Raw genomic sequence first — 25,543 nt, forward strand, 5'->3', positions numbered from 1 at the left:
TGCTCAAGGCTTAATTTTTACTATTTTGGCATTCTGTTATGAAGGAAGGGAGAGGGGCCCAATTCCCGCCAAATAATCTTGGGGTCTAGTAGCAGGGTGACCACGTGCATGGCTCCAAACAACAAAGCGGCAGGTTCCAGCAGTGGGCGTGGCAGAATGATTGAGCGAAAAGCTCCACGCCTGAGCAAACAGGTTTTAGGCTGGGGGAGGGGAGACTACAGATTTCATAAGCTTTTGGATGAAAATCTTTAGCACAAGTATGTCTAAGGTGAGACAGCGGCTGCTGGGATGCGCTGAAACACTTGAACTCTTAGAAAGTGATTCAGGTTGTCTTCACGCATATCTATCTAAAGTGCCCACCTACAACGTTAACCGGCTTTCACATACATAACCTCCACTTCTTCCCAAACTCTGAAAGAGCAGAGAATATCTGACCCCACACTGACCCTGCCCTTTGTTCTTCATAATGTCACAGACAGGCCTCTGCCCTATCTTCTTCCAGGCTGTACAATTAATATTCGAAATAGACATGTGGGGGGTTGAATATGCTTGGCTTGAGGGACATGGCACTATTAGGAAGTGTAGCCTTGTAATAGGAAGTGTGTCACTGTGGAGGTGTTAACTTTGAGGTCTCACATATATGCTCAAGTCTGGCCACTGTGATCCAGAGCCTCCTCATGGCGGCCTGCAGAAGACAGTCTCTCCTGTTTGCCTTTGGAACAAGATGTAGAACTTGCAGTTCCTCCAGCACCATGTCTGCACAGTGCCATGCTTCCTGCAATGATGATAATGGACTGAACTTCTGAAGCTGTAAGCCAGCACCAACGATACTTTTTTCTTTATAAGAGTTGCCTTAGCTGGGCGTGGTGGCGCACGCCTTTAATCCCAGCAGTTGGGAGGCAGAGGCAGGGGGATTTCTGAGTTCGAGGCCAGCCTGGTCTACAGAGTGAGTTCCAGGACAGCCAGACAATACAGAGAAACCCTGTTTCGAAAAAAACAAACAAACAAAAAAAGAGTTGCTTTGGTCATGGTGTCTTTTCACATCAATGGAAACCCTAAGACAATAAATACATATGGATGATGTCAAACACTCATCCTGAACACTAGAGCAAGGGTACCTTCAAGCTAGGGAGAGGCTGAAAACTCAGAATAAGTAGTGAGCAGCATCTGAACTCACAGAGACCAGGCCATGTGGACTTTGTGAAGAGGCCGCGGTCAGGATGAGATAGATATTGTGCCTCTATGACAGGACAGGTGCACAGTGGCTGTGAGAGAAGAAGAGGTGAGAAACCCTGTGGAAAGTAAGTCTGTGGCCATTACGCATCGGTTACTGGGCAGTTCTCTTGTGGAGAACTGGCAATGCCTCAGTGAATAAAACAGGCAGAATCTGGGTCTCCATGTATTTAGGACCTGGAGCCCTTGTTAAAATAACTGGGCATCAATGGAATGGAAACTAGGAGTCAAAACATCATTTCCAGGGGGAGTCTGGAGACACAGTTGTGCCACAGATAACGGCGGAAGGCAGAGGAGGATGGGCTGGGGAAATGGTCCACTCAGCGTTCAGCACGAAGATGTGAGGGTCCAGATCACAGATAACGGCGGAAGGCAGCAGAGGATGGGCTGGGGAAGTGGTCCACTCAGCGTTCACCATGATGATGTGAGGGTCCAGATCTAGTCCAAGTTCTGTTCTCAGACGGAACATGTTCTACATTAAACTCCTGGGTTTGGCCATTTCTGTAGTTTTCCAGTTTCTCAAAGCCTAGTTGAGCAGTCACCCATGGGATTGAATGTTCACTTACCTTAAGGTTTAGGAGATTTTTTTCCTTTTAAATTAGTATGGGAAAGTTCACCAAAAATAATAATGGTCTTGAATATAAAATCTGTTTGTAGGGTCCATTTTCCTCGTGAAGACCTATTATAAAAATTAAGGACTGGCATGAAGGCTCAGCAAAAGGCTTTTGCCAAAAAGCCTGATGACTTGAATTCAGTGCCTGGATCACATATGGTAGAAGGAGCTACCATCCACAAGTTGTCCTCTGATCTCCACATCCATACATGTATATGCACACATACACATAAAAAAATAAATGTAATGGAATTTTAAAATGGAAAGCCTAACAAAATTAATCTTAATTCAGCCAAGAAACCTTTCTGGAGGTGATAAAATAGTGCGATTCAGGTAGCCTTACTTTCTGCTGACCTAACAATGCAGAGGTGGAGTGGAGAGAAATGGTGTATTGTTTTGACTGTGACTAAAACCTCAAGAGTGCCCAGGAGAAGGAAAGCCTGTAGGGTGGGCAGGGTCCTAGAGGGACAATACCCAAGCATCACCACCCGGTCGAGAATGCCCGTGGTTAGAAACTACTTAAACAGAGTGTGTGAGTCCTCGATACGTGGGCACAGCTGATGCCGATTGGGGTGCGCTTCTTAGGGGGCCTGCAATGTGTAAGTGCTTGACTCTGGTTTACACAACTGTCTGGGATTCACTGAAACCCACGTTTCAGTTCTGGCTCGGGATGACCTCAGTTGACCTTTGTGGAGATATTTATCTATAGAGTAGCTCTTTACCTCACCATAACCTTATTATGCTTATGGGTTTTGCTGGTTTTCTCCCACAATTTAAAGTTGACCAGAAGAAACGAGTTGTACTGAGGTGATTCTAGCTTGTGGAAAAATGACAGTTAAAACTAGCCAACACAATAACGAAAACAAGGAAGAAAAGCAGCCTTAGAACACAGCCCCTTTCTATCACTGAGAAGGTGAGAACACACTACAGCCCAGGATCATCTCGACAATAGTATTTCAGTAGGAAGAGACGTGCAGAGTGTATGGCATGAACATCCCCCTACCAGGAATGATACCACCTGTATCAGTACAGCCGAGCACTCTGGAGTTTCTGGTGCTTCAACACCACTCTTCACTTAGTATTTTAGGTTGTGGTGCAATGTCTGATGCTCATGCTTGGACAAATTCTGAGAATTCTGAACTTTGCAATCATTCTGGATGGCTTACAACCCTGGTTCCTGCTGCCGGATTAATGAAGCATAGCTATGTTTATGTGTGAGGTCACTTTGGGGGCCATTCAGATTCTCATTTAGCTACTGCTAGCTGTTGGAGCCAGAGCAAGCCGCTTAAAATGTCAAAAATCTCAATTTTCTTATCTCATAAGATGTGATGAAGATTGCAAACTCATTGCAATGTCTATTGTGTAATAAATTTTTAACAAATTATGACAACATCACCAACAAATCTAGATTGCAGGCTTTTAAAGGGCATGGTGTCAGATTTCCTCAGGCTACAGAATTTAGATATTTAAAGACCTCTAATTTTAGGAGGTATGTCCAGTTGAGAAAGCATAATTCCAACTTCATGAAAATAGGGAGCACAAGAACATTCCTTTAGCCAGGCAGTGGTGGCGCACGCTTTTAGTCCCAGCACTTGAGGGCAGAGGCAGATGGATTTCTGAGTTCAAGGCCAGCCTGGTCTACAGAGTGAGTTCCAGGGCAGCCAGGGCTACCCAGAGAAACCCCGTCTCAAAAAAAAAACTAAGCCAAATCAAACCAAAACCAAACCAAAACAAAGAACATTCCTTTACAGGCTGGCAGAACTGGAGGTGTAACACTGATGCCCATGTTTTTGAAGGAGGTCACTGGCCAGATAGCTTGGGCTTAAATTTTGCTTTTCACTCTTGCTGAGTGGGTTCTTATAAGTCAGGTAATTCCTCCCTACTCCATCTGAAAATGGAGCATGTTCACTGGATGAACAAAACAATGGAAAGAGTTCCCAGCCTGAACCCTCCTCGTTATAGATGGTTCAGTTAAGGCTTGCTATTGTTATTACTGGCTTCCAAAACATTGTTCTGACTCAAGAACCAATTTCTAGAGGAAGTGCTGGTGGCCAGCAGGTCGCCTGCAACAGGAACAGGTGATTTGACTTGGTGAGAAGCACGGCATATATAACAAAAGAAAGCCAAAGACAACTGGAAACATGGCTGCTTTCACTACCCAATGGAGACAGCTCACACTGATGTGACTTTTGGGTCAACTTACCAGAAATCCACCAGCCCTTATGTACAGAACACTGTGTTAGGGTAGCTGTGAAGGACTTAAAGGAAGTAAGAAGGAGAACCTCCAAGAACCAGAGTTGGTGTGGACGACATAGAGACGGATACAACATAATTAAGTATAACTCGTCTGTGGGTCTGCCTGTTGGTTTTGTTTGGTTTTCTTTTTTAGCCCAAGTCCCATTTATTTCTAGTAACAATCAAGAATGTAACAAGAATGCAAAGAATCAGGGAGTGGATTATCCAGGAAAAAGTGTGGGAGTTAGGAAAGCCTTCTTAGTAGTATTTTTTTCCTATTCATATCAGCAAGGATTTACTTAACAGCCTTGTGTACCAGGTCTGTGCTGTGAAAAATAAGATAAAGAGATACTATGTGCCTCTGACCATGCAGAGCCAGCAATGAATCATTTGTAAAGCTTTCCCTTGCCCTATGGTCAGAGAAACAAGCATTCCTACATGGTGGCATAAGGTAGATAAGAGCACATGAGAGAGATGGGGGTGGGGGAGACAGAGACAGAGACAGAGTGGGTCAAAAGGGTACCATTATGTGAAGACTACATTCCAAGCCCTGTAGCCTGTGGTAATGACAGACCTAACCGGAGGACTGGATAGTTTAGGTGAAAGGCTGAGGCAGATATGCACAAGTATTAGGCATGCAGAAGGAGCAGATTCTTCGTAACATCTGCAGGTGAGGATGGCAAGGAACAGCATCCACTGAGGTGTCCCAGGATCCAGCTGTTTTTGTGAATGAGGTACTAGATAGAAACAGTCCAGGGTTCTGAGGATGTAAGGCTGGAAAGAACAGATGAGATACAGAACTGAAGGACAGCGTCAGCTTTCTGGGAAGGTGGGGAAGCCCCACGCAAGCCTGTAAGACAGAGGTATGTCATAGGTTTGCTTAGATTTTATGGACAGCACAGGTTCAGGGGTAGAGAGTGTTAGTAAGGCGGGGGAACTTCTACATGTAAGAGTAGCTTAAGCCAGCAGGGGTGTGTTTTCTCTCATAGCGAAGGGGTGGTGTCAGGCATTCAGTGACTGACTCAGATACTGTGCTCTCTGCAGTTAGACTTGGTCATGTTTTGCTCTCATAGAGACCATTTCACCATAGGAAGATGGTTGGTTAAGCACAATGCATTGCAATCGTGCTTAAGGATACAAGAGTGGGATATAAGCCTTTATCACATCAATTATAAATGTCCTTCCAGAGATCAACAGCCAGCTGGGTAGATACCATCTCCAATGGCCACCTTTGACTGTAAGAGAAGCTAAGCAAGCAATAATTCTCCTTCTATACAAGGCTTGGACATGGGAAGCTGGGAATAAACAATGAGTATGTTAAGCTACCATTTCTTCTATCAAGGGAACAGGTAACATACAATGAGGACCTGTGGCAGGATAATGGTAACAAAACAAAACAAAACAAAACAAAACAAAAAAAAAAAAAAAACATGGGTGGCTATTGCCTTTAGAAGAAACTTGGAGGGGGTGGGCTGGAGAGATGGATGGCTCAGCAGGTAAGAGCACTGACTGCTTTTCTGAAGGTCCTGAGTTCAAATCCCAACAACCACATGGTGATTCACAACCACCCATAATGAGATCTGATGCCCTCTTCTGGTGCGTCTGAAGTCAGCTACAGTGTACTTATGTATAATAATAAATAAATCGTTGGGCCAGAGCAAGCAGGGACTGAGCAAGCAGAGTTGACTGGAGCAAACGGGGCTGACCAGAGCGAGCAGGGTTGACGGAGTGAACAGAGGTCCTAAAAATTCAATTCCCAACAACCACATGAAGGTTCACAACCATATGTATAGCTACAATGTACTCACATACATAAAAGAAAAAATCTTGGAGAAGAAGAAGGAGGAGGAGGAGGAGGAGGGGAGAAGAAGAAGAAGAAGAAAGAAGAAGAAGAAGAAGAAGAAGAAGAAGAAGAAGAAGAAGAAGAAGAAGAAGAAGAAGAAGAAGAAGAAGAAGAAGAAGAAGAAGAAAAGAAGAAGAAGAAAGAAGAAAGAAGAAGAGACTCTGATCTAGTTTGTATGTGAAGTCAGGGGCCATCTCAGGGGAAGCTCAGCAAAGGGCTGGATCTAAGTTCAAAAGCCAAAGGCTCAGGGCTGGGTCTGAGACTATAGCTGGGAGGAGGAGCCATTAGAAGAGTCTGTACACTCCAGGGTGGCATGGAGCAGGAAGAGCAGCAGGTCACCATAATGATATGCTTTTAGAGAGTAGAGGCAGAAGACAAAAACCTTAAGGGAAACTCTAAAAGGAGATGACCAGAGAAGTCAAGGGGGCAGAGAATTTCTAGAAAGAGGCTCCAGAAGGGCCAGAAATACCCAAGAGGACAAACAAGGAAAAGACTGGAAAATACATGAAGAATTTTGTCATATGATTTCATAGATGGTCTTGATCTGAGCAGTCTATCGGTGGAGATGGGACAGTCCATCTCCCTGTAGTGTAAAGGAAGGCATCTGGCCAGTGTAAATTCCTTCTCACAGAGGCTCTAAAAATCCAGAGGAAGAAAATCAGTGTAATAGGAAGTAGAGAAAAAATTAATGGCTTGACTGGGGTATATTTAGAGGTTAGGAGAAAGGCCAATAGGAAGGGAAGAGTTGGAGACACAGGAGACTCTTGTAGGAAAGAGGAAAGGCATTCAGGAGTCTTCCCTTATCCCAGCTTTGTATTTTATTGTTTCAGTTATTCATGGTCAACTAACTGCAGCCCCAAAATTTCCAGAAATAAATAATGCATAGGTTTTTTTTTTTTTTTTTTTTTTTTTTTTTTTTTTTGGTTTTTCGAGACAGGGTTTCTCTGTGTAGCCCTGGCTGTCCTGGAACTCACTTTGTAGACCAGGCTGGCCTCGAACTCAGAAATCCGCCTGCCTCTGCCTCCCGAGTGCTGGGATTAAAGGCGTGCGCCACCACGCCCGGCAATGCATAGGTTTTTAATGACTCTTATTAAAGCATCTTGTTATAATTGTTCTATTTTGTTATTGCTAATGTTTTTAGGATTTACTTTTATTATTATTTTTAATTATGTGTAGGTATGCGTGTCTGCATGTCTCCGGTCTCCACATTCCCTGGAGCTAGGGTAACAGATAGTCATGAACTGCATGAAGTGGGTGCAGAGTCCCAAACTCAGGTGCCCTGAAAGAGCAGCAAATTCTGTTAACTGCTGAGCTGTCTCCAGCCCCTTCTGCTGCACCTAATTAACAACTCAATGCTGTTCTAGGAGTGCTTACAAAAAGTTAATAACACACAGTTTCAGGCATCCAAGGGATATGTGTTCTGCAATGGAGGAGGTGGCAACTGTGATCATGACTGCCTGACCAGTCCATTTATCTGTCAGCTCGGTGGCCACCATCCCTAGGTTTGTTGCACTTTGAATCAGAACAATATGAAGCTTCTGAGTCCAAAGCAAAGAGGAGGAAGGCTGCTGGGAACGAATCTGAATGTCCACCATATCGGCTCTCTCTGCATTTAAAATCACAGGAGACCTACACGTTCAGCAACACAGACGACAAGACTGCGAGACTCACAGTTTATACACTGTACATTTTACATCAAATACTATCTTGCCAATGGTATTTCTTCGGCCCAACATAATTCTACTTGAGCCTCAGTCTGGGAAAACATGCTAATTTGCCCAATTCTATTTTTTCACAGGCCAACACACCAGTCTTGAAATATAATGGATAGTAAAGTTGTGCGGAGAATCCCTGAATGCTGCGCCACCCATAGAGTGTGCTAGTCTGACTTTGCATGGAGCAGATGCTCCTGGGCTACCCATGGACATTGCTTATCTGATGATGCATGGAACATGCTCTTGAGTACTCGCTTCTATCTGCACACTGAGGGACGGATGTGCTTAAACTTTCCTAAGCAAAATAACAGGAAGTATCGTCATTCTTGGGGTCATGGCATTCATAACAGAATGTGTCACTGGAGATCTATTGGGACAGCATCGTGTCTGATACAGACCCTAGCTCGAGATGGATAAAATAATCTCAATTCTCAAACATTGTTCAGTCTACTGTAAGGACCCAACCCAAGAGGGCTAAACGCTTCTACTTCCTTTACAACTTCAGTTTGAAAGGGGCCTCTGCCTCTTCAGCCAGCTGGGCAGGTCATAGAAATTCTATCCTTGTTAATGAAACTCTGGGTACCATAAAAGCATTTTTTCCCTCTGACTAGTGAAACAGCTATGACAGAAATTTTCTTTTCCTCATGACACTTTAAAAATGACTCCTTTAAAAGTGACATTTTAAAGAAGCCTCTCTTTTGGTGCCATGGAGTTGCTTAAAAATAAATTAGAATAAAAGCTCTAAGGAATGTCTGTTTGAGCACAGCTGTGATTTGGGGAAGCAAGACTGTTCATTTCAGCCATCTCTCCGCTGGATCCACTTCTTGGTCCTCAGATTACATGGGAATCAAAACTAGTGCTATCTTTATTTTCAAAGCCAGTTGGCCTGTTTTGCTGGCAAATACATGTTATGTTAGAGCCTTGCATTTATGTTTCATTTTCAGAACCAAATTGTGACAGGTGAGCCTGTAAGGTCGAGGATCAGGTCGTGACAGCCCTCTTATCTTACCCGCTAGGGTAAGCTTTCGGGAATATTGCATGAATGAATGAGAGACTGATGAAAACTGGAGAACAGTAGTGGGTGGGTTGCTAAGCAGCTTGGTAAAGAGGATTACAAATTAGGTCTGATTAGTAGAAAAGGTGGCAGAGAAGAATGTTGTTCTGGGCCAGCAGAGCTGGGTCCTAGTCCCAGGGTGGCTTGTTTGGCTTCACCCACTCAACAAATACTCCTTGAATACTCTAGGCACCGGCACCGTGACAGGCTCAGAATAAGACAAAATTTCTTCTCCCAAAACATACTGAGGGTGGCTAATCAGACCAGGGGAGAGATGTGGAAAGAGATACCACCATGGTAAGCGTGATGCTAAGCAAGAAGAGGCTTCTAGATCTGGCTGTTTTCCAGGAAAGCTTTCTGAAGACTATTGCTTCATGTCTTGAGGGATGCAAAGGGTCATTTATAGATTGGTGGGGACACTGATCCACCATAGGGAAGGGGACTCGTGTGTGAGCCATTCTGCGTCATGAAATACAGGAGGTGCCATTTGAGAGCCGATAGCACAGCCAGAGATGAATCAAGAGAAGTAACCTAAGTTACTTTGCAAAGTGAAAATGCCATTGAATCAGTAAAATTTGCGGTTGAGGGTAGAAGTTTGGAGATTAGACAAAACTGAGTTTAAAGAAAAGCTCTGATGCACACCAGTCATGTGGCAATAATCACTTAAAACAACAAACAAACAAACAAACCACTGCCTAAGCTTAGTTTCCTTAGCACAGTGCCCTGCTGATTTGCTTATCTGTTACATCCAGCAACTCCTCTCAAATCAAATGTCTCAAGACAACAGATATTTAGTAATTCTCAGGGTAATTATGGATTAAGAATCTGTTATGGTTTAACTGAGTGAGGCCTTTGCTTCAAGGGTCTATCATATGGCTGCAAACAAAGTCAGCCAGGGCTGTGGTGCTGTCTCAAGACGCCACTAGCTCACCTACATGACTCTTAGCAGAATCTGGTTCCTTGCTGGCTGGTGACCAGAGGCTGTCTGGAGTTCTTTGCTCTGCATTGTTCTCCGAATGCAGTATATGGCTTCCTCAGAACCAGTGGAGAGATGGTGTTGGGTGGCACAACAGAAAAGCCACTGAAGTGAATTCTCATCACTATGGCCCCATTCTGTTGGTGAGAATTCACAGGCTAGCCCACCTTACTGGGAGGCTGGGGGGTGGGGTGGGGTGGTGATTTTACAAGGGAGGAAACACTAAGAAATCAGGCTGTGGGGATTCCATCTTGGAATTTGGTTTGCCACTAATTTGTAGGACAGACCTCCAGTCAAAGTTAGCTGCTATTGTTATGCTGAATGGAGGAGATGTGCCGAGCCTGAGGAAGAATCCATGATGGATGGAAGAGGTGACCTTGAACAAGTCAAATCATCTCATGTCTTTGAGACACCATTTTGTCCTCAGCAAAATGTAAATATTTGGTCCCAAGAGGAAAAATGAGAAAAAACTATGTGCAAACTTGAGTTTGTTTTGTGTAAGAGCAAACATACCCCTCTCCAGCTAGAGGGAGCAAGCTGCTGTGGGCCTTTTTTGTTGTTGTGTTGATTCAGAGTCTTTCAGTCTGGTGTCTTCAAGAATTTTAGTATTTGGCCCCTTGGGTCTTTAAGAATTACATAGCTGGATAAACACAAAGAGAAAGCTCTGTTTTGAGAGTCCTATAAAGTATCTTTAAGGGTTTTTTTAAACTACCTTTGCTTCTAAGGAGCCTGTGGGGGATGGGCCAAGCCGAGAGAAAACGGACTGTACGTGGGAAATTTCACCCTCCTGATAATAAAATAGTAATAAAATCTCATCGGGCTCCCGAGGCTTCCCAGAGGGGATGTTTATGATGAAGGGGGTTCCCCAACACCCCCACAGCTGCTTTCCAGGTTGTAAGGTTTCCCATCCTGCAGGGCAGCTCGGGTTACCGACTCGGTGGCCTCCTGCTAGGGCAGTTCCTAAACTCCCAGGCTTTGGGAGAAACACTCAGTGGTTCCGCCCCGGCGCCTGGCCGCCTCACTCCAGGCTCCAACTCAAGGGGGTCACACAAAGTGGGATTCACCGTCTGCTGAAGGGTGGTTTTCCCCAGGGAAGGCAAACAGCTGGGGAGGACATTTCAGAGGGTGGCAGTGTCCTTCCAAAGGTTAGCCAGCGCTTGGGGATAGAATTTAGGAGTCAGCCTTTCACAAAGGCATGCTTCTCAGCAGGAAATTTGGGTGGGGCGGAGCAGCCCCCGGATGGAGACAAAGCTCCTTTGATTCTTTATCCGAGGGCCAGGCCTCTAGCGAGAGGGGTACCCCGGACCCTAGGGCAGGGCGCGAACTCCAGGGTGTAATCTCATTACCCTCCCTCGCTCTGCCAACCCAGTGCGCACAGTCGCTCTTGCCCAGAGCTGCACGCGCGCCGAGGGTCCTGCCAGCCCTTGAGGTCACCTCCTGCAGCGTCGTAGCCTACACTGGAGAGTTGGGGGTAGCCCAGGAGTAGTTGGGACAGCCTAGACCAGACCGGGCCAACGGCCTCACCTTCCAGCCCGGCCACTCGAGCAAACTACAGCAGTCTTAGAAAACCTAATGAGAACCAGATGTAGTGGCCGCTGGCGAACTTTCTCAGAGTCGCTGATTGGTCAATGGCCGAGAGCTGTAGCCAATCAGCGCGCTGGGCGGGCCCGTATTACGGACCAGAGGTCCAAGTTGGAGTCTGGCGGGCAGTGTGGCCCGCAGAGACTTGCGGAGTGGAGGGCAGAACCAGGGAGGAGTGAGCATGTCTCGGGACCCGACAGCTGGGTGGCTAGCACCGCCATCACCGCTATCGCTGCTGGTGATGCTGTTGCTGCTGTCGCGAGTCGGGGCTCTGCGTCCTGAGGAGCTCTTTCCTTACGGGGAGTCGTGGGGAGACCAGCTGCTGCCGGAGGGCGACGACGAAAGCTCAGCAGCTGTGAAGCTGGCAATACCCCTGCGTTTCTACGATGCCCAGTTCAGCAGCCTCTACGTAAGTTCAGCTCCCGGAGGTGCGCGGTTGGGTGTGGGACTCGTAGCTTCTTCCCAGGGAGTGGAACAACCTCCATGTTTAACTGTCGTCCCTGCTGGGGACCAGGCTTAGCAGCGGCGCTGCAACTTCTTGATCCTTACTCTGGAGGAATAAGGATCGTTTCAAGGGAGAGCTGGAACCGTGCCCCTCTACTTTGACATTCTAGGCAGGAAGATGAAGTTGAGGCTGCCAGTGGGGTTTGCGTTTAGGGCGGTGGGGGACTGTGCACGCCGGCAGAGCTATCTTAAGGGCGTGCAATAGTGGAGAAAGATGGACCGGTTCGAGAGCAGCCGCACCTGTGGGTCGCAGTGCACTGGAGGGGTGGGGTAGGAGCTTGTTACCCTGTGTCTCAACCTTGATTGGAGTACAACTATTTTCTACGGTAAGTGGACGGTAGGTTCGTACGACTGGAGCAGGGTGGCTGCCCTTGGGCTTGAGCGACCACCACTATTTTGTCCTTTTTAAAATGTTGGGGGGGGGCGGGATTCACGTGCCACCTCGAGTGTATGAGGATCAGAGAACAGCTGGCTTTTTCTTCCACCTTGTGTCCTAGAACTCAAGTCGTCGGGTTTGACGGCAAGGTGCCCTTACCTGCTGAACTGTCTCACCGCCCCGTGGTCTTATTGTAGGTGGGCACCAACGGCATCATCTCCACCCAGGACTTCCCCAGGGAGACTCAATATGTAGATGATGATTTTCCTACTGACTTCCCAGCCATCGCCCCATTCCTGGCTGACATCGACACTAGTCACAGCAGGGGCCGGATCCTGTACCGCGAGGACACCTCCGGAGCTGTGCTGAGTCTGGCTGCCCGCTACGTGCGCACTGGCTTCCCGCTGTCGGGGTCCAGCTTCACCCCCACCCACGCCTTCCTGGCCACCTGGGAGCACGTGGGCGCCTACGAGGAGGTCAGTCGTGGGGCTGCGCCATCGGGAGAGGTAAGTGAGGGATACCCTGCAGCTGAATAAATTAAAGGGATGGCCTGAATTTTGTGTCGGAACTAAGGCTTTGACTAGGAGTTTCTTCCCTTGATCGGGCGTTGAACCGGATGAAACCAGTGCTTAGGCAACTTGTGAGTGAAGTCTATTTATTGTCTCTGGGAGCATTCTAAGGCTCTCCTAAATGGCTAAGTCGGTTTAGTGAAATGAGGGACTAAGGCTCAGATACCAAAAACCCTGGAGGAAATTAAGAAATAAACCTTACAGTTTATTTCTGGAACCACCTATAAGTACACAAATATTTCTAATGATATGTTCATTGAAGGAAAAAATGGAAAATTAAGGAAGGTTTCAAAAGGAACAACCTCTTATTTTCCTACCACCGTTAATATATATATATATATATATATATATATATTTTTTTTTTTTTTTTGATATGAGCTGGGCGTGGCAGCACATGCATTTAATTCCAGCAGAGGCAAGCAGATCTCTGTGAGTTCGAGGCCAGCCTGGTCCAGGACAGTGAGAACACACAAAACCAAAAGTAACCCATATTTTGTATGTACACTTCCAGCTATTTCTTTAGCATGTTGTTGCCATTAACAATGGTGGGTTCACAGTGCCCACAATACTGTTTCCCTTGCTTCTTCTGCTGGGTTGTATACTCTTGAAAGTGATTCTGTAACATCGAGACAACTGTATCAGACCTCACCCAGTGGACTTATGACCCTTCCTCGTGATCATTAAGGTTGCTCCCGTGTTTTTATTATAATCAGTACTATACAACGCTTTTCAAGGTTTTTATTTTATTCATGCATGTGTCTCTCTCTGCTGGTGTTGGTAGGACTAGAAGAGGGCTTGGATTCCCTGCAGTTGGAGTTGTTACTTACAGGCAGTTGTGAGCGGCTTGACTGAGTGTGGCTTGACTGATTGCGTACAGGAATTTGAGCTAGCATACTGACAGGATGACATGTGCTCTTAGCTGCGGAGCCACCTCTCTAAAGCCAACACTGTCTTAGCTGACATCACAGGAAAGTAGAGAAGGATGCCACACACTTCTTAGTAAGCTCCTGGTAGCTTTCCTCCACATTGCCTTTGTAACAGTTTGCATACTTCTGTCTGCAGGAGACTGTTTTGCAGTTTAGCTAGAAAAAGCACCAAAAACTCTGCTCCTAGCTTTGGTCTTGGCAACATGTGAAGTGGGCAATGGTTGGTCAGGGTAGCTTGCCTCATTTCTGGTGTAGGTAGAGACAGAGTCCTCGTGTGAAATTCCACCTGGGTGTAAAATGGCATAGACCAGGAGCAAAACTGTGTTTGCTTTAACTCCTCCTAGTGTTTCTTGACTACAGACATGATATCATCCCTAAGAGGTTTAAAGCTTGCCCATTGTCCCTGTCACGGGCAGTGGTTGTGATTGTTCCATGTTCTTAAAAGAAAAGACATGTTTTCTTAAAGTCTGCACTAGCAGAGATCTAGAAATAAACATTATTCGAAGTTAGTTTCTTTTTCTTTTTTCTTTTTTTGGTTTTTTGAGACAGGGTTTCTCTGTGTAGTCCTGGCTGTCCTGGAACTCACTTTGTAAATCAGGCTGGCCTTGAACTCAGAAATCAGCCTGCCTCTGCCTCCCAAGTGCTGGGATTAAAGGCGTGTGCCACCATCCGTCAAAGTTACGATTTCTTACTTGACCGGTTAGCATCCAGTTTTGTTTACTGACTAGCCTTGTAGTATATGGGTTTGACATATTAATTCCAATATATTCCAACAGAATACCCTCAACTCAAACACTATACCTCCTTCATGAAGGCCAGCCAGCTAGAGGGCTAGAGAAGACAGTCCCCTGTTACGTTCATTCATTCACTTATTCATTCATACATTATCTCTTAAACATTTATCTAAAATCATGTATAACTTATAGTTGAAAACAAACTTTTCTAATACAAGCAACTAGGTCACCAGTTCTTGTATTTCTATTTTCTTATGGTCTTTTAAAAAAAGTTTTCATTTTATGAGTGAGAGTTTACACACATGCATGTGGGGACCAGAGGTCATCTTTAAATGTCTTTGCTTGGGAGCCATCTTGTCTCTGGGACATAGGACCCCTCAGTTAGGCTAGGCTTGCTGGCTAGTGATCTGCTCATTTTTTCTCTCGAGAGCTGAGATTATGCGTGTGCTATCACGCCCCCACTTTCATGTGGGTGCTCTGGATCACGCGCAGGACTTCACGCATGCGCAGCAAGCACTTCATAGACTGCTGCCTTCCCAGCTTCTCTTGTTATCTTAAAAAACAAAGCAAAAGGCATATATGTCACAGAGTCATATAATGCACATATCTCTATTTAAACACAGTTGATATTTATTAATTCAGAAGCCATTTTTATGCAATGTTGGTAGGCACTGAAATAAACCCTTCGTTGACTGCTCCCGCTCTGAAAGGCCTCATTTACGTTTTGTTATGGTAATATGGGAGGCCCTTACCTAGAGCTTCTTCCAAGCCCCTCCTTTTGGTTTCAGTGAGCAAGCTAAGTTACTTGCAGGATAGAAGGCAGACTGTATCAGCCTGTGCCCTGGGGCATGGCAGGCACTGTCTTTCAGAAGAGCAGGGGTGATGGGGTCTAAGGTGGGAAGGCTCCAGGGTAGAGAAAGGTTGTCCCCTCTGAGGACTGTAGATTGGGTTCCCAGATAGCGGGCAGCCGTGAAAGATTTGAAGTGGGGGAGTCTAACTTTTGTTGTTCCTTTTGTTTTGCTTTTGGCACCTCCCCAGCCCCGCCCCACTCCCCCTCCCCCACGCGCACACACCATCTCTTTCTCTTCTAAGATGGTCCTCTTGAATCCCAGATTGGCTTCAAACCTTGTAATGGAAGGTGATCTTGAATCTGATGCTCTTGCCCCACCTCTCGCCTGCGTGCTGAGTTAATGGGTGCGCAGCGTCATACCTACCCAGTTGATTGAACCCAGGGTTACCCGCATGCTGAGCATGCGCTCCACTAGCTGAGCCACTCCCCAGCCGCGCACTGTCATTCTGGTGGCATTAGTTAGTAAGGGTGGAAGGGCAAACTACTTAGACAGTTGAGTTCGGAACTCCATGAGGCCATGGAGTTCAGAAGAGGGCATCAGATCCCCTGGACAGGATTACCTACAGGTGTGAGCTATCTATCATGTGAGTGATGGGAATTGAACATAGATCCTCTGGGAGAACATCCAGAGAGCCATCTCTCTGCCCCCTCTTCTTATATCAGGAACATTTTGTACTGTCTTCGCGACATAGTCCCACAGGGTAAGTGCAATAATTACTGTTTATATCATGAAAGAGAAAATAATTCCCAAATCTGCCTTAAGTGAGGCAAAGATCCCTTAAAAGGCCCAGTTTTCCCCTTCCTTACGCTTTTCATACAAGACCCATTTTCTATGCATGAATCATAGATGCAGTTACAATAATAACAGTTGTGCCTTTTCTGAAGCCTTTCAATGTTCGTTGTGACTTTAGTGCTATGACAGTTCTTGGAGCTGTATTCAAAGGACGTATGAACCGGAGTGAAGATTTTGTCAGGAACCCTTCTGATGCCACTGTCACTTTGAAATTAGTGTTCTGCTGCTCCCAAGAAGAGTTCAGCTGAATTGGCCTCTTGCAACAGAAAAAATTAGAGCGAGAGGCATTTGCGCTGAGGCTCAGGGGTCTTGAGGCTGTGGTGGCTCCCAAGTGTATTAGTGCTTATTTGACATAAAGGTTGCAGCCCCAGAAAGATGAGTTTACTGGTTAGCATTCTCACTTCATCAGCAACATTCTCTGACAGGTTCTCCTTTTGGGGTGTGTGTGTGTACATGAATGAACATGCATTTGTGCACTCATTCACCTTTGTGTGGAGGTGCATGTGCATGCAGACCAGAGTGTCATTCCTTAGGCACATCCACCTTTTAAAAATTATTTATTTGTTGTGTGTATGTGTGCATGTTTTGACACTGTGGTGGTCATAGACCCACTTGGAATCAGCTCTCTTCTCCTCCCTCTTTGTGGGGTCTGGGAATTGAGCCCTGGTCATCAGGCTTTACATGGTAAGTGCCTTTAACCTGCTGAGCCCTCTTTCCAGCTCCCGTTAAGCCACTCTCAGGCACATCTCCCTCTGACCCAGGACTTAGCAGCTAAGCTAGGATTGCTTGACCAGGCACCCAGGGCTGCCTCCCTAGCTATAGGTCTACAGACCTGGCAATGACACCGTGACTGTTTTTGTTCAGTGCATATCTAGGGATTGAACTCAGATCCTCATGCTTGAATAGCAACACCAGACACACTGAACCATTTCTCGCTCTTCCTTCAGATTTGCAGTTCTGGGACTTGAACATAGGTCCTCATGAAGTCTCTCATGACTGAGCAACATCCAAAGGCACAGTAATTCTCCCATTACACCTTCAAGGTTCTTGTGAGGTCAGTAACCAGGTAGAAAACACTTGCAGCAGTGGTCTTGGGAGACAAGAGCCCTCACTCTTCATTTTCTAAGCTGTAGAAAGAGGTGACAGTACTGACTTTACAGGGTTGTCATAAGAATAACCAAGGTGCTGTTTTGTTTCTGACTTGTAACGATCTTCTGTTAGAACTCCTTTAGGTAAGGATTTGGTTATTTCCCTTGTGTGTGCGTGCATGTATATGTGTGTATATGTTTATATGCTGCATGTGAATATGTATGTCTGTGTGTGATCTGTGTGTGCAAATCATACATGTTTATGTTGTATATGAAAATGTGTGTCTGCATGTTCATGATGTGTGTGTCTGTTTATGTGCATTTGTATATGTGTATGAATGTGTGTATGTATGATATGTATGTGTGTATGGTGTATGTGCATATGTATGTCTGTATGATGTGTTTATATGTGCATGGTGTGTGTGTATGTGTGTGCGGTGTTTGTGTATGGTGAGTACATACTGCATTGAGGATCCTTGTGTGTGTGTGTGATGTATGTATGGGGCGTGTGCATGGTATGTGTGTATGACATGTATGGTATGTAGTTTTGTTATGATTTATGTGTGCACACAGCATGGTGCACATGTAGAGCTTGGGAGAAGAACCTCCGGGTACCCGTTCTCTTCTTTTACGTGGGTTCCAGGATTGAACCAGGATTTCAAGGCAAGGGGTTTACCTGCTGAGTCTCCTCTGGCGCTCTCTATAAGGACTTTTTAAATGGACGGTTTTCTGATTTTTATCTTTGTTTATCTTATCTTTTCTTTTTGTTGGGGAATTAGGTGGGGAAAATTCTGTCTTAACTTTCCCATCCAGGTCCTTCTTCAGGAATCGCCATAGGCCGAATGGGCTTCGGGATTTGCTCTGTTGGTGAGGACTTGTGCACAGGCTGTGTTTTTCAGTCACTCCCATAGAAGGCTTCTGAATGCTGTGAAAACCCTGAGATTAAGCTCTTGCCTTGGTAGATTTTTTTTTTTGAGGTAGATTTTGACACACATTAATCTCCTTTGCTTGGAGGAGTCTGTGATTTCTACATAGTTTTCTTACATCTGGTGTAGTAATCTTAATATTAGTTACTGGAAGCTGGACCTCAGAGGAGTAGCGCCTTCCCGTGTCAAATGCTTCTGCTGCTCGTCACTCTCCGTGATGCTCACATTGGGTGTGGCTGACTGCTCTACCTGGCATGCAAGAATGCCATGGTATGACTGCATTAAACACTGAACAAATAAAGGGTTTGTTCCTTTAGTTAATCGGAGATTTCTTAAACTGTCACTTCATAGAACAAAGGGGTTATGGTTGGAAGATCTGAGTGCTGATGGGTACCGTTTTTGTTGCTCTGTGTGTTTTTGGTTTCAAGGGAGGGCTGTTGTGTTCTCACTGGGAGTTGGGGGCAATTTTTATCAAGAACTGAGTTATGCAGTATGTTGAGGAATTTCATTTGGGTTGGAAGGACCACAGGAATGGGGATGGAGGATGAGTGGCAGGAGAGCTTGCCTGAGGCTGGGCTGCATCCAGGGTTTAGAAGGATGGGAGCGTGGAGTCTTGCTCTGGAAAAGGATGGAAACATTCTGTCTGTACTCGGGAAGCAGAGAAAGATGGGTGTTGGTTCTAAGCTTGCTTTCCCCTTTGTATGCATTCTAGGACGGACCCCATGAAATGGTGCTATCTATATTTAAGGTGGGTCTTCCCTCCTTAATTAACGTAATCCAGATACTTTCTCAGAGACATTTCTGGTGGCTGTTTCCTGGACGGTTCTAGATACTGTTAGATAGACAATCAATGGTATCCATCACAGTTGGTCTGTGGGCGCTTAAACATGGGATGATGGGTGTTGAGTTGGTGCAAAGATGACGGGTGTTGATCAAGCTTTGGATTTAGATGGAGCTTCTTAATTTATGGAGCTACAGTCCACAGAAAGGGTGTGTGGATAATTTACCATACGTCAGTGAAGACAGAGAGAATAGAGAATAACTAGATATGTGAAAACGGGTTAAAGAGAACTGCTAAGGGCCAGGCAGTGGTGGTGCATGCCTTTAATCCCAGCACTTGGGAGGCAGAGGCAAGCGGATTTCTGAGTTCGAGGCCTGCATGGTCTACAGAGTGAGTTCCAGGACAACCAGGGCTATACAGAGAAACCCTGTCTCAAAAAACCAAAAAAACAAAAAAACAAAAACAGAAAAAGGAAAACTCCTAAGGTGTACTTGAAGACTATCTATGAAGGAGGATACACTATGCAATTGTTAAAGTATTGGGCATTTTTCTTAACTCTGCAGTACGAAGGTGACTATGGTGAATGCCAGTGTCCCCACAGGAAGAATAACACACAAAGTAGAGGTTGGTGTTCACACCAAGTGTAGGAGGCTAGAACCAGTGGCCTTACAACTCCAGAGAATGTGTCCTTAAGGAAGACTGAGCATCAAACTTTGTCCCCAGGAAGGGGTCACCCCATTTCTAATTTTGTTATCATTTTGGTAAAGCTGGATCAGCAAATCCCTTGATGGAAAGATGGTGGCGTTCTTTGGGCTGGTGTCTTACTCTTGTCAGATGGTATGTTTCAGTCACCTGGCTCTGCCAGTGTCATAGCAACACTGGAAGGTGGTTTCTTCGAAGGCTTCTGGTTTTCTCTCTAAACAGGAAAGGAGACAGTGCAGCTAGGCAGCTCGGGCCTGATCCTCTCTGTACTGCTCCACACCCTGTGAAGGCCCCACTCCTCTCTGGCATCCAGGGGAAGTTGGGAGCTCTTGTATAGGGTTTGGCAGCCCATCTGAGGGCTTCCCTTCAGAACCTGTGTGGAGGGCTCTTGGAAAGCTTGTCTCTGGGAATGGAGGGCCTTTCCCTTTGGAAACCAGTCAGAGTGTGTCTGTGAGGAGAGGCCCTTCAGGACCTATGAAGTGGCCTCTTCGCCATTCTATGTGGAAGTCTGAAGCCCTGATAAGGGGTCAGTTCATGTGTGGGCAGTTTTCAAGGAGCTCTTTTGGAGTGTACTTTGGGATCATAAACTATATTAAAAGGAAGTTTTTGTTGTTTTTTCCTCTGGTCTTTGCCTATTTTAGTAGAGACAAGGAAATTAAAACTTGTCATCTGAAGTGAGTGCTTCTCCAAAAGATGACACAGAAAAGACACTGAACAAATACGGCACTAAATGCAGATTTCCAGGTTAGACGCCAGGCTCTCCCATCACAGCCTCCTCACTTCTCCCCAGGCCTCCTCCCCACCACCTTCCAATCTCCGCATACAGACAGCCCTTATCATATGGAATTTCTCTAAATTTAGAACCTTGGTTCTCCCTTATCTTGTGATGTCGATTGTGGCCGACATGCCAGGAGCCTCCACAGTTGGTTATTTAAGGATGGGATTCTTCGTTCTGCTTTTCATCTCCCTAGTTGAACTTTGTTGTGACTGAAATAAAACTCTGGCCGCCACTGCCCCCCACCCCGACTGATGGGGTGTTCTGCCTGTACCTGAGTTGGAAACTCAGAGGTTCTGACCTTTCTGGGGAGGGTCAAGCTTTGCTGATGAGATAGGTGAGGACAACAGCTGTAATGGAGTAGCAGGTAGGGACTGAATACAAGGGAAGCAGACTCTGCCCAGTAGCGAAGACAGTGGAGTTGCATAGTTTTTACTTTTTTCTTAAAACCATATTAATACCTGCATTTCGTTGCCCTATTACCTGAACCTCAAAGCTATACTTTAGCATTATATATCATAAAGGTAAAATTTAACATTTGAGATGTTCTAGAACAAGACAGAAAAAACCCAAGGGCACATTTGTTCCTTGTATTCAATTTTGAGGTGGTTCTTGTGTCCAGTTTTGTCTTGTTTAGCAAAATGGAGAGGCAACGATACCAATTAGTGATTTTTTTTTTCTTAAAAAATGTCTTCCCAGTTCTCTATTAAATCGTAAAACAAATATGATCTAGTGAGAGAAGCTGACTACAGAGTCTAAGACAGTGAAGCATCGCGTAACTAATTATTTGGTGGAGAAGATGATAGGCAGAACATGTCCCTTTGAAACTGAGTAAGTGAAATACCAAGAAGTAATTCCCAAGTCACCAGGGTGTTAATTCAGGCTACATCACTCTCCTCTGTCTGCTTTGGCTCCTGCAGTGTTTATCTTCATTCATTGGCTGCCACTGTGACGCCACCCCACCCCCACTCTGATGTCCTGGACTCTCTCCTTTCTCGGTGGCCTCTGCCACCGTGCCTGTCCCAGTCACTCTCCTAAAATTCCAGTCCGGGTTGTTTCCCTCTCCTATAATTTGGGCTCTTGAGACATAGTCACTGACCTTGGCTCCTTCATTCCTGCAGTTCAGATGTAATGTGGCTTAGCAGGTACTCAGCCCTGATGAATTAATACTCAAACGGGCTCGCTAGTGAGTGGAGCTCAAAGCCAAACCTGGAAACTAAAATGAGCTGAATGCATACCAGAAGCCCATAAAGTGGGTTCCATAGGGGTTCACAGTACTCAATCCCCAGGAGGCAGTGCTTGTTGGTTAGGATTTTCCTGGTGCAGCAAAGTATGAATACAATAGCATCAAAGCACATAGTAGGAGTGGCGACCCTTACACACTCTGTTGAGGGCATAGTGGAGCAGAGCCTGGGAAGGGAGATTGGCTCAGAGCACGTGCCCTGGAATGGCTTGTCTGGTAGAGTTCAGATGACTGACTATTGCGGGGCAAGAGCTGTGGAACTGACTGACTGCAACCACTACCCATTGCCCGACCTTAAGCAAGCCCCTGGGTCTCTTTCTTCATCTGCAGTGTGACAGGATGACTCTTGTTGTAAAGAGACTGAAGAGGAAAGGGAGTTTGGCTACATGATCAGTAAGGAGGCCTTTTTGATCAGCCACTTCCTGGCTGAGTGTTGCCTGCAGTGGGCAATGGATGCATGGATGCATGAGTGATCCATAGCAGAGATGCTAAGACACAAGATTAAACACCAGAACTGGGGGTATAGGAATGAGCAAGCTAATTTTGTTCCTTGTTCAGCCTCTTGGAAGAGTTTGGACTGGAGAAACTTGCAACCTTAACAATTTTAAATACACTCTCTTTTAAAGTTACTGGATGCATTTATATAATATCTCTCACTCTTCCCTCTGCCACTACTTCTGTCCATACAACTTCGTGTCCTTTATTTGTTCTAATAACCCCCTGCATACAGGAAGCCCATCGGGACACGGGTGAGGGGCCACCACTGCAGCAGGCTCCACCCACCAGGCACCACAACCCTAAAGAACACTCTCCCCTAGCAGCCATCAACTGTCAGCATCCTCTCAGCTCCAGGTGGGCTCTTCTGTCCTGGAATGTGAGTGGGTTGCTTTCCTGCTGGTCACCACAGCTGCTGTTGAGTTTATGAGTGCAACAGTCATGTTATGTGCACAAGACATTGTTTTGACCCCATTCCTTCTGACCTCTGGCCCTTAAGCTCTTTCCAGTGTTCTCTGAACCTCAAGGGAACTAGCTACCGGTGGGAGCATCTGTGGCTGGGCTCTCCACAGACAGCCCTTGGACTAGCTATGCATGTGTGTATTAACTACCATCCACTGCACAAAGATGCTCCACTATTGACTGCCTAGAGCTGCACTAATATATGAGTTTATAACTGGTATGGATAATCATGGTTCACTTCCAGGGCTTATGAACCTTCGCCCCCCCCCCCCCCCCGTCTTCCCCCTCCCCCCCATGGTTTCTTGGCCAGATTTACAATATAGAAGTTTCCTTTTGTGGATCAGGCTTTAAATCCATCCAGAAATTGACTGATGGTCCTTATAGCATTCCTGCCACTTATGGTGCTCATGAGTACATCTTGCCAGGGCTTTGTTTGTACCCCTGAGCAGTCATGGTGGGGTGAGACTGTAGCCTGCATACCATCTGCTAGTGTCATGCAAGGCAGCTGGCAGGGGTGGAAGCGTCGTGTGTGCGTGTGTGCATGTATACATAAATGAGTGTCTGTGTTTGGTTTCTCCGAGACCTGTGACCTACATGTGTGGTGTCACCAGCTACAGGATCTTACCATCACATTCTGATGGGGAGCCCTGGGCAATGACAATTGACAACTCTCGCATTGTTGTCTCTGTGACATCCTTGACCAACCTTTAGGGCAAGGTGTCCTATACCTGGCTCTGGGCTTTTTGAGGACTTGTAGCTGATGGGAGGAGCGTTATCTCCCATGTAAGTCAGTTCCCTTTAAACATTACTTGTATTTTGGCAAGTAGGTTTCGTATGGCTTTTTTTTTTTTAATGTTCATGGGCATTTTGCCTGCATGTATATCTGTGTGGAACTGACGTTACAGGCAGGTGTGAGCTATCATGGTCTTGTAGGTGCTGGGACTTGAACCTGGGACCTCTGGAAGAGCAGCTGGTATCCTTAGCTGTCCATCTCTCCTGCCCTTCATAAGGCTTTTTCGAACGTCCTTAGTGTTAGTTGATCCTTCCTCATCCTCATCCTGCAGCCCTGAAAGTTTTAAACCAGTGTTTTACTTATACATTATTTAACTATTGATTAAAATTGGTAGAAGAGGTTTAAAATAATTCATTTAGTTTACAACATTTTATTTGTAATTTGAAAAGGGAATTCTAAAAGAGATTATGTTCAAAACCAATGTGGGGAATTCCTAAAAAGGATTTGGGCTCGGGCCTCTTGTCTGTGTTCTGTTTTTCTTCTTTTGTTTATTTGTTTGTTTAAGGATGTCTGCAATTCCTTTTTGTCCACAGCTGAACACCTTCCAGGCTGTTCTGGCATCGGATGAATCTGATACCTACGCCCTCTTTCTCTACCCTGCCAATGGCCTTCAGTTCTTTGGAACCCGCCCCAAAGAGTCCTACAATGTCCAGTTGCAGCTTCCCGCTAGGGTGGGCTTCTGCCGAGGGGAAGCGGATGACCTGAAGAGAGAAGCACTGTATTTCAGCCTGACTAACACGGAGCAGTCTGTGAAGAATCTCTACCAGTAAGTAATGTGGAGTATGTGCCTGTGTTACCCACTGGAAGGACATTTAAGAGGGACATGATCTCAAGTGACCAGAGACCATTCGATAATAAGCTTTGGTGGCTTCTAAGAAAGGCACTGGCTCAAAACCAGGAGCTAAGCTGGACGCCGGAGCTTCAGGCTCTCCAAGATATAAAAGATCCTTTATTTTTCCTGCACTGTCAGTCAGGCATGGAAACCAGAACCAGCAGCGATTATATGTGTTTTTGCAGAACCATTGGGGCTTGCTAGGAAAAACATTGTTCTTGGAGCTGCATAAAAATATCTAGTAATAACTGCCTCAGTGGAGGCTTTTCAGGTTAGTGATTTCTTCAGAGGAGGCATCATGATTTAGTCTTTTAAACAGGCATTGTTGAGGATTAAATTACAGGAAATATAATTGAGGGAGGGGAATAGATGAGGCTTTTAGAAGTCTCAGAATTTCTCCAGACACCATCACCCGAAATAATGCTGATCGGTTTGCCCACAGCGTTGCCAGAGACGAATCCATTTCCTAGTCTCCCCAGTGGCTTATTCTGCTAGTGCGGCAATAGGCTATTCCGCCTCTTGGTTATAGGAAACCCTTACCCGTTTGCATGCATTTGTGCTTATCAACTAGATTGTGAGCAGAGAGAGTGACTCAGCAAAAATTTATTGATCATTTTCTATCTGTAAACATTGTGATAAAATGTTTGCAAATATTATCTTAATTAAAACTCACTCGGACTTATAGGTGCTAAGCATAGCTAGCTTCCCAGTTTTACAAACAGCTTTACAGAAATTAACAAAGTTGCTTATGTCAGAGTTAAATGGCCAAGCCATAGTCAACACAGGTCCGAAGCGCAGAAACAGGGGTGATATCTTATGCAGAGAGTGTGATTCTCACTTGAATTTCATGTTTCTGTGTTGTTTGTATTTTTTTCATTTTATCAGTCACTCTGGTCACATCTCACTCTGCTCCTCCCTGGCAATTCTGAAATTTCTAGAAAGCATCGAATGAGGAAATGAAGGAAATCCACGGAGTGGGTGCATGGCAGTGTGTGTGTCTGTGTGCACGGGCGTACATGTGAGGCCTTTATGACTCTAGTAGAGAAACACAACTGCTTCTCCTCACAAACTTTTTGCACAAATACACAGGCATATGTGTACATATGCATGCACACACACACACACACGGACACCAGCTTCTTATGGCCATGCAGATGCCAATTCTCATTCTAATTTTCTGTGATTCTTGGTCCTTCTTTCCAGGTGCTGTTGGTGTCCAGGGCCTGTGCCTTAAAAAAAAAAATGTAGTGTTTCAAGCACTCAGCCCTCCTTCCAAGGGCTCTATGCACAGCATTCTTTCTTGTTCCTTGATCCATGTTGGGTATCTGTTGGTCTCCTTCTTACCCGCTGTGTAGTCCAAACTCTAGAACAAACTTAACTATTTGCCTTCTATCCTTTCTCCTCTCCTCTCCTACCCAGGAGCTTAAAGACTCTCACTCCCCAG

The 25,543-nt window shown here is 45.6% G+C and overlaps 1 protein-coding gene across 1 annotated transcript in view; it reads left to right on the top strand.

Moving 5' to 3' along the window:
• The first annotated feature begins 11,378 nt into the window (after nt 1-11,378).
• Nid2 (nidogen 2) overlaps nt 11,379-25,543 on the top strand; it is a 60,862-nt gene continuing 46,697 nt past the window's right edge. Inside the window, exons 1-3 of the mRNA XM_021181845.2 lie at nt 11,379-11,659; nt 12,328-12,636; nt 23,801-24,033. Coding sequence (XP_021037504.1) covers nt 11,432-11,659; nt 12,328-12,636; nt 23,801-24,033 — 770 coding nt within the window. The 5' untranslated portion in view covers nt 11,379-11,431. The remainder of the gene's footprint in view (nt 11,660-12,327; nt 12,637-23,800; nt 24,034-25,543) is intronic.

This window comes from Mus caroli, unplaced genomic scaffold (genome assembly GCF_978045245.1).
Source record: "Mus caroli unplaced genomic scaffold, Mus_caroli_1 scaffold_12, whole genome shotgun sequence".
Classification (NCBI taxonomy): Eukaryota; Metazoa; Chordata; class Mammalia; order Rodentia; family Muridae; genus Mus; species Mus caroli.